This window comes from Caloenas nicobarica, chromosome 3, assembly GCF_036013445.1.
Source record: "Caloenas nicobarica isolate bCalNic1 chromosome 3, bCalNic1.hap1, whole genome shotgun sequence".
Classification (NCBI taxonomy): domain Eukaryota; kingdom Metazoa; phylum Chordata; class Aves; order Columbiformes; family Columbidae; genus Caloenas; species Caloenas nicobarica.
The window spans coordinates 49,876,239-49,894,005 of record NC_088247.1 but is presented as its reverse complement, the minus strand read 5'-3'; the positions used below and the strand labels follow the sequence as shown (position 1 = coordinate 49,894,005).

Sequence of the window (17,767 nt, the reverse complement as noted above, 5' to 3'; positions counted from 1 at the left end):
GAAAATCAAGGTAAGAAACACGCACTAGCTGATTAAATGATTAACATAGGCAAAAAGTCTCTGAGGGGACCCGACTAGATTCATGCATTTACGTTATAGTAGATGAAGTACAGTTTCATCTACAATGAAACATAAAGTCAGTGTGTGATTATTTCTTTCATAGTTGAGCTGCCTGTTTCACTAAACCTCTGAGCACACGCATCAAGCCAAACCAGTTATTACGCTTCTACCTTCTGCCCTTGGACCTCCTTTAGAAGCTAAAAAACATTCCCACGTGAATACGAATCACAGTTGCATCTCTGATTCACAGTGTTTCCCAGCTCGGTGAGAATAATCACTTTACATTTGCCATCACCAACCTCTTAATGGCATATTGGAAGCCAAAGCACAGGATTTCTTGTTGCAATCTCATGTTCAATGGAGCAAATCCCATTAAGTTCAATCTTGATGGGACGTAGAGCACAAAACTACAGCTAACTGAAAGTACAAGTAGAAACTGTAGCTAACTTAAACAAGAAAGCTAGCCGGATACAGTAATATTAGGAGACTTCTGTAGACTTTAAATCAAGCTTTAGAATGCTTACAAGCAATGTCGTACTGCTTTTAGCCTACGTAAGGCCAAAAGGATGTGAAGGGAAACTTTAAGGACATGACAGTAGGCAAGAAGTATATAACAGTTTCACATCCAGCAGTCAGAACAGACCACAGCCTACAGGTTTGGACCAGTTCAGGTAAGCAGAGGGAACAAAATCAAGCTATAGGTTACATCTAATCTGTCTGGAGAGAGGTAGGAAATTACTATCTGTTTTCCTGATTAATACTGATGTAGTTTTACACTGGTGATTAGTTTATAAAAGAAGTGTTTGAGGCAGTATTACTCTATTCATGCTAAACTTTCCACCTGCCTGTAACACTGAAGCCATTGGCCTTTTGCAATTTCAAACACAGAGCTTGAGTAAGCTTGAGCCACTTATTACTTTTTCTTAAGAACAAAACTAATTTTCAGCACATGGACTCTTCTCTTTCAATTAAGATTTTAAAAATTAGTCTTGAGATGTATTTCTTGTATATAATGCATTACTGTTATTATATTTGCTGCAATACATAGTTAACCTTCCCAGGGAAGTTTTTTAAAATAGTCATTTGGGATAACTTTGTTAGGAACGTACAAGGCATCTCTGCTGGATCCTAGGTCATGCCCAGGAATCAGCACCGTGGTTTCACCAGAGCAAATAAAGGATTAAGACACACTTCACATTTCTATTAAGAAATTCATTTAGCAAATATTGTTCGCACACTGTGGTGGGTTGACCCTGGCTGGATGCCAGGTGCCCACCAAAGCTGCTCTATCATTCCCCTCCTCAGCTGGACAGGAGAGAGAAAATACAATGAAAGGCTCGTGAGTCAAGATAAGGACAAGAAGAGATCACTCACCAATTACTGTCATAGGCAAAAGAGAGCTGACTTGGGGAAATTAATTTAATTTATTATCAATCAAAATCAGAGTAGGATAATGAGAAATAAAACCAAATCTTAAAACACCTTCCCCTCAGCCCTCTCTTCTTCTTTAGCTCAACTTCACTCCCAATTTCTCTACCTCCTAGTGGTACAGAGTGACGGGGAATTGGGGTTGTGGTCAGTTCATTACATGTTGTCTCTGCTGCTCCTTCCCCCTCAGGGGAGGACTCCTCACACTCTTCCCCTGCTCCAGCCTGGGGTCAGTCCCACAGGAGACAGCTTCTCCAACATGAGTCCTTCTCCAACAGGCTGCAGTTCTTCACTGACTGCTCCAGTGTGGGTCCCTTCCACAGGGTACAGTCCTTCAGGAACAGACTGTTCCAGCGTGGGTCCCCCATGGGTCACAAGTCCTGCTAGCAAACCTGCTCCAGCCTGGGCTCCTCTTGCCATGGGTCCACGAGTTCTGCCAGGAGCCTGCTCCAACATGGGCTGTCCACAGGCTCAGAGCCTCCTTCAGGCATCCACCTGCCCTGGTGTGGGATCCTCCATGGGCTGCAGGCAGGCATCTGCTCCATGTGGACCTCCAAGGGCTGCAAGGGGATAGCCGGCCTCACCATGGTCTGCCTGGAGCACCTCCTTCCTCCCGCTCCTCCTTCACTGACCTTGGTGTCTGCAGAGCTGTTTCTTTCGCATATTCTCACTCCTCTGTCCGGCTGCAATTGATGTTGCACCAGTTTTTCTTCCCGTTCTTAAATACATTATCATAGAGGCACTGCTACCATCACTGATGGACTCAGGTTTGGCCAGCAGCGGGTCCATCTTCAAGTCAACTGGCATTGGCTCTATTGGATATGGGGGAAGCTTCTAGCACCATCTCACAGAAGCCACCTCTGTACCTCCCCTATTACCAAGACCTTGCTACACAAACTCAATATACACACACCAGCACCACAAATAAAATATTTGGGAAAAGCGTATTTTGTTGGATAGTTTTAGCCATAAAACCTAATGAACTGGATTACATAGAAGTACTTTTGTTCTCCCACAAGAAGCAGAAATGCCATGTGTCACATGAGAGCTCTCTGTGAGTCACTGCTTTGCATATCACACATCCTTCACATCATTTTGCAGTGTAGCTATGCTGTGATCCAGTCTCACTATGCTGAGACAATAGCATCTCTGCATTTCTCATTTCTCCTTTTTAGTTCCGAAGTTGCCATGTTCAACACATAGGCTAAAGCAGTTCCTAATTGCACTGTGAACAATTATTTGCAAAAGAAATATGAAACCGAGCTTAACAAAAAAAGTTACAAGCCTGATGGGAGGGTACATCGTTACAGCATTTCCATATGACCATTTTTTCATTTCATTTTTAATTCGTATTTTCATATCATTTGGCACATTTCACACCACCACTCAGAATAATGTATTTGGGGAAAATAAAACGTATCACACATTTTTAGCCATGGGAGGTAATGAACTGGGTTGTGTGTCAATTTTTCTGCTCCCCCACGGACAGATTTCATTTTAGGTCTCTGCTGTGTCTTCAGTATTTGGGCTTTAGCAGAGACCCTGACCGGTTCACCCTCAAGGCTACACCCGAGTACCTCACCACGTACTGCCATACTGCCAGGCAGGCGAACGGACAGCTTACTACTCCCTCAGCTGCTCTCCAGCGCACACCTGTTCTTATACCAAACCTTGAATCTTTTAGAAACAGCCGCGGCCACCAGAACCAACACCCCCACGTCGCTGCCTCGGACTGGCGGCCGTTGGGCGCCGGCCTCAGGCTGCAGGCGAGGCAGACCTCCCCCCGCCTGCCTGCCCAATGGTACGTTCCACTCGCGACGGGTAGGCGGCGAGCAGCTTAAACCAGCGGGTGGGATGTTCCACCGCCGGAGCAAGGTGGGGGAGAGGAGTTGGCGCCGTTGGAAGAGCCTTCCCGCCGCAAGGCACCCCCCTCCGCCGCGGCCGCTAAGGGGGCGTGGCTTCTGGGCGCCGAGTTCGAAAGGGGCGGCGGCGGGCGGCCGCCCGGCCATGACCCAGTCGGTGGTGGTGCAGGGTAAGGGGTCGTGGCGCCCAGAGCCCTCCCCGCCGCCCCCTGCCCCGCGCTGACCCTTGTCTCTCCCCTTTGCAGTGGGCCAGTGCGGGAACCAGGTGGGCTGCCGCTTCTGGGACCTGGCGCTGCGGGAGCACGCCGCCGTCAACAAGGTAACGGCGCCGCCTCCCCCCCGGCCGCCGCTGGCCTGAGGGGAGCGGAGCGGCCGTTGGGCCGAGCCGCCTTCCGCGCTCGGCCTGGGGAGGCCGCGGTGGCCCTCGCCGCGTTCCCTGTTCTTTCCTGCGGCTGCAAAGCGCTGTACTTGTAAGGCTGCTCCGTTACCAGCAAAACTGTCCCCAGGTTTTTATGCCGTTTAACTAAACGTCTCTAGTTGGGGTGTTGATCGACAGCCGGCTGAACCAATATAAGCCAGCAGTGTGCCCAGGTGGCCAAGAAGGCCAACAGCATCCTGGCTTGTATCAGGAATAGCGTGGCCAGCAGGACTAGAGAAGTGATCGTGCCGCTGTACTCGGCACTGGTGAGGCCTCACCTTGAATCCTGTGTTCAGTTTTGGGCCCCTCATCATGAGAAGGACATTGAAATGCTGGAGAGAGTGCAGAGGAGGGTGACGAAGCTGGTGAGGGGTCTGGAGCACAAGTCTGATGAGGAGCGGCTGAAGGAGCTGGGGCTGTTTAACCTGGAGAAAATGAGGCTGAGGGGAGACCTTATTGCTGTCTACAACTACCTGAAAGGAGGGTGTAGTATGGAAGGGGTTGGTCTCATCTCCTAAGTAGCAAGTGATGGAACAAGAGGAAATGGCCTCAAGTTGCATCAGGGGAGGTTTAGATTGAATATTAGGAAAAAATTCTTTACAGAAGGCATTGTCAGGCATTGGAACAGGCTGCCCAGGGAAGTGGTTGAGTCACCATCCCTGGAAATGTTTAAAAGGCATTTAGATGATGTTTTTAGGGACATGGTTTAGTGCTAGAGTTAGGTTATGGTTGGACTCAATGATCCTGAGGGTCTCTTCCAAATGAAATGGCTCTATGATTCTGATTCAGATCAGGTTTCTCAAGCCTTTCCACTTTGAAAAGCCCAGGGTGTCTCCTTAATGGCGGACATTATCAGGGCGAGTCAATGCAGGTTCTTTGCCACTGGCAGCAGAGCACACCAGAAACCCATCAAAGCCCATCCTTTCTCTCCATGTTAGCGCGTTACTGCACAGCTGTGCTGACCAAAACAGCAGCATAAAGAGGGCAGAGGATCGTGCTGAGTACCCTGAACAGGAATGCACTCTTCTTGCCATGACTGTGAAGATACTATTTTCTGGTAAACACTGTATATGAACTAATATATGATAAGATATTATATATGTATCTTATAATATATAAGATAATGATGAGCAGCCCTTCTCAATGCCTTCTGTTGGAGCAGCTGTAAAAAGGCAGTGGATGAAGTTCATATGCATGTGGAGAGTCTCTTGGTTTTAGTGTTGTAGCAAACAGTGACTTCCAAATTCTGCTTCATCAGGTTCTTAGGAGTATGTTAAGCAGTCTGTAAAATAATGATATTGAAGTATTTAAACTTGTCAGGTCTCTTTAGCTTTATGGTGGGGTAAGTAATTCCAATGCCATCCCTCAGCAGGAAGTTTGAGTCACTGATAGAGTGTGATGTGTTTTCCTTTCCACAGAACTTCATGGACTTAAGTGCTATTGACGTGGAGCTGTCACAGTGTTCTATTAGTGATGAGCTGAGTCACCTAAACAGTAGCTATTTGGTTTAATAATTGAATTGGGATCTTCAGTAAAATCCTAAATCTTTAGAAGTGAAGAAAGACTAGTTGTTTAATCTTGTGCTGAAAAATTAATTCCCTAATTACATCCTCATGTCAGTTTTTAATATCAAGCTGGTGCTTCAATGAAATGTTCTTTTTAGTGCTGACTAGAGCTAGTTGGAGTCAACATAGATGTTCACTCTGTTTTGAGTGGGAGGTTTGACAGGTGGCCTTCAGAGGTCCCTTCCAACTTAAATTCTCTGTGCTTTTTCATAGAATAATTTCTTATGTTGCACATCATCTTATGTCATGTTGTTTCCTTTTAGAAAGGAATTTATGATGAAGCATTAAGCAGTTTCTTTAGGAATGTAGATACAAGGTAAGTCTTCTTGTCAAGCAGCTCAGGAGTTTAACATAGTAGATCAACAATTCTAGTATCTTCTCTTAAGTTACAGTTTTCTTTATTTCAGGTCATATTTAGTTTGTGCTAGAAAAAGGCTTTGCTTTTTTGTATTCTCCTCAAAACACAATCTCTACTTTTCCATTTTAATTATACATACTTAGTAGTTGTCGAAAGTGCTTGGGTTTGTTTTCCTTTCCTTCTGTCCCAGAAGTGGACAGTCAGGTTCTGATAGTTTTTGCTGTTGTGAATCATGATCAGACTGCAAGCCCTCTGAATACCAGCTTAGCAGCATTTATTGAAGAGTTGTAAGAGGAATTGTACATAAGGTAGTCAGAAAAGGTCATGTCAGTTTTTAAATCCCTTTTATATGACTAGTTTATTACACGAAGAATGGTGGCTATGATTTATTAATGCTCTTAAGAGCATTCAGTCATCTCTTATCTGTCCAGTTCCAAAAATCCTTGCAGTTTGCAAGAATAAAACAGCTATGCACTTGAACATTGCTGTTGCATTTTAATTAATTAAAAAATATTTTACTAGCCTGTGTTTCCTTCCATCGTATGATAAGGCTGCAGTACAGCATGCAATTTTAACTGAAACGGCATTTAAATACTGATGGTTTTGTCTCAAATTTTATCTCTTTGAAAGAACACGCAAGTGCATTGGAGTTTATCATTGCCGTTCATTGTGGTCATTTCCCAGAATATCGTTCTTTTTTTTTAAATCAAGAAAATTTGGTTCTAAGCAATGTCTATGTTTCTGTATGTGCCAGGTGAAACCACCAAATTTATAATGGACAGGTTGGCTGCAATAGAAACATCTGTTTTCTCTCTGTAAAGAGGAGGGACTTACCATACTGAATACTGTAGAAGTATCAAGGAAGATTTACCTACCTGTGAAACAGAAGAATGATCATTCAAATTTCATCTTTTCTTGGAGCTGTTCATTTTCCTTTGTAAACAATTTCCACTTTTGACTGTAGGCTTGAACCATCATTTAATTAGGGGAAATTATTTCAAACTCTTGCTCAGGCTGTGAGGTTTTGGTCTTTTGTTATTGTTGTGGGGTTTGTTTTAGTTTAATGAGAGAGAATTAGTTCACCTCTCAGGTTGGTGAAAGCATAAAACTCTGTGTCATAAAATTGACAAACTTCGGTCTTCTATGTGATGCTGTATCACTGTTCAAAATAATTAATCTAGGTGGGTTATTCTGTCAGAATGCCTGTAGAATTACCACAGAGCAGAGGCTGTATCTGAGAGTAAAATTTCAATGCTTATCTTGTCAGCTTCTGAAGTACTGCTTAGGACAATTCTCATTGAGATCATGTCCTGTAATTGCATTTTTTTAGGGCATTATGAGATCTTTCTTAGCTGCATGTTCAGGGTGTTTCCATTTGTTTACATTCTAAGAGTCCTCTGAACACAAAAGATTAAGTAGGGAATCTTATTCTAATATATATACTGCCTTAATTTCTATTATGATTCTGAGCTTGGATTTTTTTTTTTTCCAGAAGTGGTAGTGATGGTCCTGATATTTACAGGGGAAAAATCTGCTCTTTAAAAGCACGAGTAAGGCAATCTATAAAGGTCTTTCATTTTACATTGCAAATTTATGTCCAACTGTGTAGGATTTTTCACAAGGTCCTTATAATTCCGTATGTTTTTAAATACTACTTTGAATAGTAACATTCGTAGTAGTAACTTTCATGGTTCAGTGGAGTAATGCAGTTCACTGCCAGTCTTGTTGAGTAATTTAAATTATAATTTTAATAAAATGATTGCAGACATTACCAACCAAGGTTTTATTTGAATTTTCCAAGGAGTATGTTTGTTTGAGCCACCTAAAGTAATTAACAAGCAAGAAAACTTGAAGCATAAAAATGTTTTAATGTATTTATTCCTAAGTATTGGGGCAAAATATTATAATTTTCTTTTAAATTGCATTATCTGAAAAGCTGTCCTGTTGAACGGCTTCTGGCAAATCATCCAAGGTGAATCTAGTTGGTCTCCTAGTTAACAACTGAAAAAAAAGGTTTCTCTGGAGCTCAGTAGAAACAACATACCTTTTATATTGTAAATAATTTTATATTTTTTTGTGTGGTTACTTTGAAGAGTTGTTTGCTTACTGACTAAATTTTTATTCTTTCTCAAAGGCACTGTTGATTGACATGGAGGAGGGTGTGGTAAATGAAATTCTGCAGGGACCATTGAGGGATGTGTTTGATAGCAAGCAGCTTATCACAGATGTTTCTGGTTCAGGAAACAACTGGTGAGAACCTCTTCAGAAAGCATTTCTTAGCAGCTAATTAGATGGCATTTGAAAAGGGAAATGATAACAGTAGCTTTCTGGTTTGTTCTACTGCACCTGGGGAGCTGCAGCATATTACTAGTAAACTTTGGAGTCACTGTTGCCTGGAGGAGGGCTTTGAAAAGCCTTTTACAGAAGGATAATTCTGCTGATATATCATTTTATCTATTTTTTTTATTCCTCTTTTTTAAAAATTTCCTTTTTCAAAAGAACATGCTTTTTATTTTTGTTTCTTTGGTATTCAGCTGCTTCCATTGCTCAGTCAAAGCCATAATCTAGTTTGAGACTGTGTAACTAGTGTGGAAATGAGATATATGAACAAATGCACTTCTAATTTCTGAGGACCACAGAGTCTGTTGTATGTTGTATGTATAAACTACATTACCAAAAAGAGAAAATTAAAAAAAAATTGATTAACATAATGAATTCCAGATTTTCACCGAGGACTTAATGCACCTCTAATAATATTCAGTGCACTACAGACTGGAAAGCAAATCATCAGCAAATGTAGCGGGAGTGCAATATAGGGAATAAAGCATTGTGTAACTTCACCATATAGCAGGCCAGGACACGTGTTGAAAATGAGCTGTTCTCATTTTTTCTGTTGCTGGTAATTGATGCACATAGTACTCAAAGGAAGATCTGTATACATATTAGATAAGGATATCCTTATCATTAAGGGGTGTATAACTCTCATTTCATAGTTGCAATTTGATCATCCAGTGTGGGAGCTTATTTCCTTGTCAGTACACAATAACTGCACACTGCAAAGCTGTGACCTTAGTGCTCCTTGCATCCTCAAAATTAGAACTATAGCCTGACCACCATATTCGCATGATGTAGTCACAGCTTAGCAACTCTCACAAATTAGGTGTTGCACCTAGCTCTGGACTCTGAACTCTAAAAATGTCAAATAGGATGAGGTAAAATAAAAGAATTGAAAGACCGATTGTTGGATTTTTATTTTTTTAAAGTACTTTTCATATCTTCAGGGCTGTAGGTCATAAGCTATATGGCTGTCAGTACCGAGAAAACATTGTGGAAAAGCTGAGGAAAACTGCAGAACATTGTGACTGTCTACAGTGTTTTTTTATAATTCATTCTATGGGAGGTGGTAAGTAATTTTTTTATGGTTGGTATGATTGCAGCAGCCACAGGTGAAAAATAATAACTTGGATATTGAAAAGAAGATCTATCTAATAATCAACATCATTCAGAATGCAGAATTAAAAAAATTAACACAGTCCAGTTAAGTGAACCTATAATTATTTATTATTTGTTTTGTTAAAGCATTGAGGAGCCCTAATCATGAACTAAGGTAAGTGCTACCCAGAACAAAAATACAGCTAAAATTTTAGATATGAGGCAGTGAGTGGATCAAGACAGGTACCAAATACAAGGAAACACTGAGGTATTACTGATCAGAAGAAGGGACAGTGGCTTCAGAACAGACATAATTGTTGTAATCAAGTTATTTTTAATAGTGAGGATAGAGTTGTCCAAAAGGCTTTGAAAGAGACTTGTAGTGTTGCTTAACTTTAGAAAAACTTTGGTTTTCTGTATTCCTTCCATATAATTCTCTTGAATCTGGTCTGGCTACTTTCTTAATAAACCAGAAGGGAGAATCCCTTGCAGTGACAGTTTTGTCATTACTGTATTGCCACTAAGCCTTCCTCCCTCAGAAACATTGGGTAGAGCATCTATTGTAAGTGGTTATGATGTTGAAAAAGACACAGAAAATAGCTCTAAATATGAAGTAGGAGTTTTATCAAGGGTCTTTTTTTGTGACCAGTTGCTTAATTTGAGAGACCCTGCAGATATTGTTTCTGTTATTGCAGAAAATTGTTGTCTTGTTTACAGATGAAATTTGCTGCTGCTGAGAGTGTTAGCTGCCCAAGACAGAAAAAACACAGTTCAGTTCTGTGATTTGAAGTCAGTGCTACGTGCTTAGTGCTAATGAGGAAAAAAGTGTGTGTGCTGGGGGAAAGGAGTTATTGTGTTTTGACTAGAGAAGAAAAATTTCTAAAACCCCAAAAGGAAAGTAAATAATTGTTTAGGGCAGTTCAATGTTTTTAAACAAATGTTTTATTTCAAAATTCACATTAAATATTTTAAAATAAGAAATAAAAACACTAGGTCAGAAAAATGTTGGTTGCACAATAGGACTTTCTGCTTTGCAGAAATTTGAGATTGTATACTTTGTCCTGTCTGGTATACTATGGGAAATACTTCTATCACTGAATCATTTTCCTCTCTGGGAACAACCTTCCTGCCGTTATTTACATCTGAGTAGTCTCCACTGTCAGCCAAATGCTTCAGAAAATGTTCGTTAATATATATAATTAGCGTTGTATGTTTCCAACATAGGAGGCTTAAGGCTTGTGATAACATAGAGAATCTTTTCTCTCATTCTGTCTCCATTCATAATTAGGAACAGGATCTGGTCTTGGAACTTTTGTGCTAAATTTGCTTGAGGATGAATTCCCAGAAGTATATCGATTTGTGACTTCAGTTTATCCCTCTGGTGAAGATGATGTTATTACTTCTCCATATAACAGTGTTCTGGCTATGAGGGAGCTTAATGAACATGCAGACTGTGTGCTACCAATAGAGAATGAAGTAAGAAATAATATTCTATTTCTGTCAACTTTTTTATTAGACTGTACATAGGAAGTGTTTCTTCCTTCTGTGTATTGATTTCCGTGCCAAGTCTTAAAAAGCATAATTTCATTTTTTAAAATAATAATTGAACTCATAAGTCACTTGCAGGCTTTGAAATTAATATGGGTATGACTAAAAAGTTGCTCTGCATGTTCAAAGTAGTCTAGAGTGATTTTTTTTTTTCATGACTATTTCAAGGTAAACAGTGAAAAGCTGCTATTTACTGAGGCTGAGAGTCTCTTATTCTTTTGGCAATCAATTTTTGTGCATAGTATTAGTAGAGTCCTGCATGGGAAGTGGCTGACCACTCAAATTCTGACAGAATATATTTAGAGAATATATTTTTGCTTTCCAGGAATGATGAGAATTTAAAATGTAATTTTAGAAAATGAGTTTTGAATAGTAGAATAAAATTCAGACTTCTGAGTCAAGCTGTGTTCATGTTTGTGACATGAAACACTTCAGTCAATGGGAATTGGTCAAAAGTTGGACTTGCATATATCAAAGGTATAATCTTTCAACTATTAGTAACAGGTCTAAGCTTTTTCTTTAAGACTAATTGAAATGAAAAATTGGCTTACTGAATTTGAAAAGTCAGTGCTCAAGACTTTTTATATGCTTTTTTTTTCCCTCTCTCAAAGTCTCTGTTTGATATAGTTAATAAAATTCATCAGATGACCAATTCTGGGAAGCTGGGGTCAACTGTGAAGCAAAACAGCTTGGTAATGTCAAGTGCGGGAAGTACAAAAACTGTACAAGAGAAGCCATTTGACGCAATGAATAATATCGTAGCCAACTTGCTGCTGAACCTGACAAGGTAAAGTTACAGGTTATTCCTCTGTAAAAGGAGTATTGTTAGAGGTGGTGTGCGCTGCAGATATGCAGGCCTACATCAACTCAAAGAATATTAATTGTTTTCCATTTGATATGAGCCTCCTCTCTTTAAGAGTAACTAAATGTTAAAACTATTTGGAAGTATTTGGGTTGCAGTGGTGTTTCTCTAGCCACAATAGTTTTAGAACCAAAGCGAGAAAACGTTTATAGGCAGAAGGATATTGTCTTCCATTAATGCTTAATGGAGCTCAGTGAGTTTTGCCTTTCTAGGTCAATTGTATTATTTCATAAATACCATCAGACCATTGTTGCTCCTAAATTGTCTATAGCTGTGAGAAACTCCTGGTAAAATATACTTCTGGAGTATTGGCCTGCTTTTCTTTTAAACAGCTTGTCAGGAATGCTAAGTCATGCATGCTTTATTATAGCCTGTTTATTAAAACTAGTATTCAGCAGCTGTGTGCACATACTGAAAAACAGAGCTAAAGACTGCAATAGGGAAACTTAAGGCCTCATTCTTCATGATTAATTGTTCTATAATGAGAAGTATAAGGAAATAAGATATAGCACTGTTGCTGCCAAACATGAAAGCTTAGTAATTATACATGAACTGTTTCTTGAATGGTGTGTTGTTTTACTCTGTTGTTGCAGGGAACAATTGAAAAATAGATTTAATGAATGTTTACCTTATAGAAGTAATTTACTTAGTTTATAACAGTTTTATAATAGGTGGTTAATTTTTCAGCTCTGCCAGGTTTGAAGGTTCCCTTAACATGGATCTTAATGAAATCAGCATGAATTTGGTTCCATTTCCTCGACTTCATTACTTGGTTTCAAGCTTGACTCCTCTGTATACACTGGCTGATGTTAATGTACCTTCTAGAAAGTAAGGAAAAAATATTATGAAAGCTTTACATTTGAAGCTTAATTTCTGATTCTTCCATAGTTTTCATTTTTAAAATTCGGTTCTATAGTGAAGTAGCAGTTCTAAAAGTTTTAAGTCTGCCACATTTTCAAATTTGTCCTGCATGTTTTGAGAACATCCTTTGTCTCCCTTTTCTCTGTAATGGCTGAGCAAGTAAACTTGAAATGTATTTTTGTTCTCTGCCGGGAAATGTTTCTGTTGGAAAAATGTATTACTTACATGGTAGATAGAACCTACACCACAAGTTCCTTTGAGTAACAGTTTGCAGTTGACTCACAATATACTGTAAAGACAAACAAGGAATTAAACTAGATTCCTTGGGAAGTAATGGCATCTTACTTCAGTCTGGAGATAAAGTGAGCCTATTTAATAGCTTATTGTAACAAGAAGCTGGTGCTCGCCAAATTTTACGAGATGATTTATCCAACTGAAATGGCAGAAAAATAATAATTTAAAATAGATTTCACTGGTTGTAGTGAGTTTAAGTCAGCATAGCGATAGAGGCAGCTAAGGGTAAGTGATGGAAGTAGGCAAAATGGAGAAGAGGGCAGGACCACCCCTTTTCTGTGGTAAGAAGTTGTGACAATCAGTTGTATCTCTTGAAACAGTACCCTGAGGAGACAACACAGTGCTGGAGGGAAGGTGGCAGATGCTCAGGCATTCGTGTTTCAGAATGAAGTGGGAGCGGTAGTATTTTTGTCTCCTTTATTTAGTTATTTTTTAATAGGCAAATTGTGGTAGAGGTGATTAAAAAAAAAAAGTAGAGATGATAGATCCAGCTAATTTGGAACAAATGGAAAGAATAGCTTAGATGTTATGTGTTCAAAGAGACCTCCTCAAGACACCGTCTTTGATATCCCACAGTACAGTGGAATTTGCTTAAGGAGGTAAAAAGAGGAAGAATATGATCTGCTGTATCATCTTCTAAAGCAGTCATACTTGATAAAATTCTAGTAAGTATAGTCTGTCTTTTCCTAACTCTTTAATTAAAATCAATACAGTTATGTGATTCATTGATCTTTTAAAATAGTAAAGTGTAACAGACAATCAGTTCTGTAGGGGTCAGCAGCACCTTGGTATTCCTTGCTAGGTCCTTCATAAGCAGTGAGATTTTTCTGCTCAAATTGTCATATACCCAGAACTTCAAATATTTAAGTCATTTTACGTATTTAAATACCTTGTAACCTTTGGCCTAAAATTGCCTTAATAAGGGTCTCTTAGTCTGTCCATTTCTCTGACTTCAGACTCAACAGTGGGTTGTAACTTGAGGGGAAAAATGGATCTGGTCTGTTTTTAAAAACTTCTAGTGCCAACATAAGTACATATAAAGGTTTGAATCTTTTTTCTGTCATTCATGGTCCCAGGTTAAAATTACCTTTATTTTCAGGATTTTGTGAACTTTTAAACCCTGATGGTGGGCATTCTGAAGAACTTCAGCAGCCTGCTTTATTAAGAGTAGATAACTCTTTTTCTTTCCACCCAGGTTGGATCAGATGTTTTCAGATGCTTTTAGCAGAGATCACCAACTAATTCAAGCAGATCCAAAGCACAGCCTCTACCTTGCCTGTGCACTTCTCGTTCGAGGAAATGTGCAGGTTTCAGACCTTCGCAGAAATATTGAAAGGTTTGTAATTCCACACCAATTAGTCATGGTAATTGTTATTGAAACTGTTATCAGTTGTCCAGAGCACTCCCACTTTTCACCTGGAGCATTTCTATACCAAATCAGTTTACTCAGAAATATTTTTCTAAATTTCAGAAGGGACAAAAATAACTTGCTTAATGAGTTAGAATAAGTCACAGCATTCATGGATTTCCAAATAAAGGGAGCTGACTAAATGTTGTGTTTTGTTCCTCCCATTCTCAAAAATGCAAAAGAACACAAAGCCCAACCTTCCCGAGGTCTCCTGCCAGTAAGCATGTTGGAGGATTAGGTTCTGTAGTCCAAGTTTGTTTTCTCTGAACAGGAGCCCTCTTTCTTAAATGGTTACTGTTGTGTCGATAGGCAATCATCCCTATTTTAACAATTCTCTATTGTTAGCACTGTTTTCTACCTTTTACACTATTGGTGTACATAGTTATAAAAGGAAAGGCAGGGAAGCTTCATATACAGGGTGGATTTTACTGGCAGACAGGGACATGGGGAAAATTTCTGAGAATCAAAAGCATTTTACTTCTAAACTATAGGTAAACTGATTGTCCCTACACAGTATTAATCTGCCCCTCTCCTAAGTCTTGCAGTCTCTTTTGTAGAAATAATGTACTTCGAACTTTACCTTTCAAACCATGATACATCAACAAAACAAAGTTAGTGTTTGAAGTTTAAATTCAAAATAGATATGCTGTTTTAGTCTGAAGTCTAAAATGTCTATTCAAAATGCTAGTTATAACTGTCTGTCTTAGTCCTGAAAGCCTTAATGTTAACATTTTCAGACTATTTGTTAGCTAAGGGATATTGGGCTTTGTGTTATTTACTTTCCTTGGGTAACTATAAATTTTGGTATCACAGGTTGAAACCTTCCCTGCACTTTGTCTCCTGGAATCAAGAGGGCTGGAAAACTGGTTTGTGTTCAGTACCTCCTGTGGGCCATTCCCATTCCCTTCTGGCTTTAGCAAATAACACCTGTGTGAAACCAACTTTTATTGAACTTAAAGACAGATTTATGAAGCTCTACAAGAAAAAGGTACAGCTCTGTCATCACTGTAACATCCATAGCCACCTATCATTAGCATCTTGCATTATTGGGAAACAAGCTTTAGTATTACAAAGGGAGTGCTTAAAAGTAGCAGCCCAAGATTTTTTATTTGTGTTGCCTATCAAGGAATCATTCCAACAGCTGCTTCTTAAAAAGAGTAAACTATTTATTAACCTGTACCTACCAGGCAATATACTCACTTTCTTCAGCAATGAGGCAATATCTGACAGATCTGCCTATGAGTTCACGGTGGATTGACCTTAGCTGGCTGCCAGGTGCCCACCAAACTGTTCTCTTGCTCCTACTCAGCAGGACGGAGGCAGAAAATATGATTAAAAGCTCCTGAGTCAAGATAAGAACAGGAATGTCACTTACCAGTTACCATACTGGGCAAAATAGGCTTGACTTGGGTATTATTAATTTATTGCCAATTAATAACAGAGTAGGACAGCAAGAAATAAACTCAAAACTTCTACCTCCTCCCCACCCTGAGTAGCACAGGGGGATGGGGAACGGGAGTTGTGATCAGTCCATAACGTTTCATCTCTGCCCCTTTTTCCTCCTCACACTCTTCTCCTGCTGCAGCATGAGATCCCTCCCACAGGGTGCAGTCCTTCACAAACTGCTCCAACATGGGTCCTTCCCACAAGGTTCTGTCCTTCAGGAAGAGACTGCTCCAGTGTGGGTCCCCCATGGGATCACAGGTCCTGCAAGAAAACCTGCTCAAGTGTGGGCTCCTCTCCACAGGTTGCGGTTCCTGCCAGGAGCCTCCTCCTGCATGGATTACCCCTTCTTAAATAGGTTATCACAGGGGCACTGCCAACATCACTGGTGGACTCAGCTTTGGCCAGCAGCAGGTCCACCTTGGAGGTGGCTGGCGCTGGCTCTGTCCAATATGGGGCAAATCCTGGTGTCTTCTTGCAAAATCCACCCCTGCAGCACCCCTTTTCACCCGCCCACCTTGCCATGTAAACCAAATACCCAGTCAGGTGTATCCAAGGAGAGAGAATATGAAAAGATGTCTAAAAAATGAGTAATATCAACTGTGATTCCATGGGGGATTGCTACTAATGTTGCCAAGTATTTGAGCAAGGGAAGTCATGATATAGGTCTTTAAATCTACTTTCTACAGTGCTTGCACTCCCCTCTTCAGTGCAGGCTAAATGATACTTATTAAGCCAAAGGAATTAGGTGCCAAAAAGAAGGGTAACATTGAACTTTTTATTCTGATAGGCTCACCTTCACCATTATCTGCATATAGACGGGATGGAGCAAAGCTTTTTTGCTGAGGCTATATCATCTTTGTCTGACCTAATAGAAGAGTACAACGAACTGGATGCCACAAAAGATGGGCCTAGAACAGATCCACCAAGACTGAAGATAGCTGTTTAAAGAAGGAAGAACTGATTTTAAAAAAAAAAAAAATCCCTCAAGCAGCCAACAACTTCAGTTAACCAGAATGAAGTGCAACGCACATAGTTATTGTCATTCCAAAGGGAGACTGGGACAACAGCTTCCTCAGCTCTCTGAGAGGTGTCATGTTAAATGACAGGCCCAGCCTGTAAGAAGGATTTGAAGGCACCTAATTAGGGCGGATATCCGTAAGAGCATTCTTCCGAACTGTAGAGTAAATTGACATACTGTATGCTGTAAAGAGAAGAGAGATCGTAGTAGCCAAAAATGCAGCTCTTTTCTCAGACTTGCAGTTTATGGTAAACTAAAGGCAGGCCGTCCTTCAAAGAAGGATCACCGTTGCTAGATTTTTTTTTTTTTTTGACAAGCGACTATGAAGAGAAGAAAGCAAGATGAAAGCAAGTCTCTGAAAATGGTCTCAAACTTGACAGGATACTTGTCACTTCAGAACGCTCTAAGCTGTCTTCATAGTTTTAATATTTCTGCTTCCATGTTGTACTTAACTGTATAAGAGTATTCTGAGTTGATATTAAAATTAGCCATATCATAAAATTCAACAAAACACATTTTGTTTCAAGTATTATACTCGGAGCATTAATTAACATATTATTTTAATGATTCATATTTATGAATGCTGAGTTGCACTTGACAATGAGAATACAAAATACCTCTGAGCAAAACATGCACTTATTATGAAATTATAATGACTGTTTGAAGAGCAAAGTCTATATGCTTAAAAGAATGCAAGTAAAATAGATTTTTAAATATTTATAATTACGAGGTTAAAGAGATTTTTATATTACAGTAAGATTTTTTACAAAATAGAATGTACAGCTATTTCCAGTTGCTTGCCAGCCTTGGCTGTCTTGGAGCAGCAAGGCTAGTTACAAATCAGAATGGATCAATGCGATGATTTCTTAAAGCATGAAGTTCTTCTAGCAGAGCTGGAGTGGGTATGTAAGCACAATTTTCAATGGATAAGTCCAGGAGTATTCAATAAAACATTTCGACAATATTTGTTGAGAGCATTTTAAGAAAACACTCTAAAAATAGTCATTTCCTTGAAATTTTGCAGTTCTGTTATCTGCAGGTGTCCACTTATTCATCCTTTACAAGTGTGCATTGTTGATATTCACAACACTAGAGGAAGATTATCTGCTGCAAAAAGCAATCTGATCTTAAAATTGACTTCTCATTTTGAAACAGCGTTGATGTGTTTTACTCTTGCAGTAGTAGTAGAAATGTTAATTTGAGAATC

General features: G+C 39.7%; 1 protein-coding gene across 2 annotated transcripts; it reads left to right on the top strand.

The window, feature by feature from the left end:
• The first annotated feature begins 3,466 nt into the window (after positions 1-3,466).
• On the top strand, positions 3,467-17,199 carry TUBE1 (tubulin epsilon 1). Of its 2 annotated transcripts, XM_065631708.1 has the most exons (12): positions 3,467-3,520; positions 3,596-3,669; positions 5,597-5,649; positions 7,184-7,241; positions 7,826-7,941; positions 8,973-9,094; positions 10,412-10,599; positions 11,283-11,458; positions 12,221-12,361; positions 13,884-14,024; positions 14,910-15,084; positions 16,330-17,199. In XM_065631708.1, the coding sequence occupies exons 1-12, from the start codon at positions 3,496-3,498 to the stop codon at positions 16,486-16,488; spliced, it is 1,428 nt and encodes a 475-aa protein (XP_065487780.1). In that variant the 5' UTR covers positions 3,467-3,495; the 3' UTR covers positions 16,489-17,199. The 2 variants fall into 2 exon arrangements, with proteins under 2 accessions (XP_065487780.1, XP_065487782.1); XM_065631710.1 differs by lacking the exons at positions 3,467-3,520; positions 7,184-7,241 and having other exon boundaries at positions 3,639-3,669.
• The last annotated feature ends 568 nt before the right edge of the window (positions 17,200-17,767 follow it).

Excerpts from the sequence above, each read along its gene's own strand:
- TUBE1 (XM_065631708.1), top strand. The coding sequence starts at position 3,496 with ATGACCCAGTCGGTGGTGGTGCAGG. Across the intron at positions 3,670-5,596 it reads AGCACGCCGCCGTCAACAAG|AAAGGAATTTATGATGAAGC; the intron begins GTAACGGCGCCG and ends GTTTCCTTTTAG. Across the intron at positions 12,362-13,883 it reads GTTAATGTACCTTCTAGAAA|GTTGGATCAGATGTTTTCAG; the intron begins GTAAGGAAAAAA and ends CTTTCCACCCAG.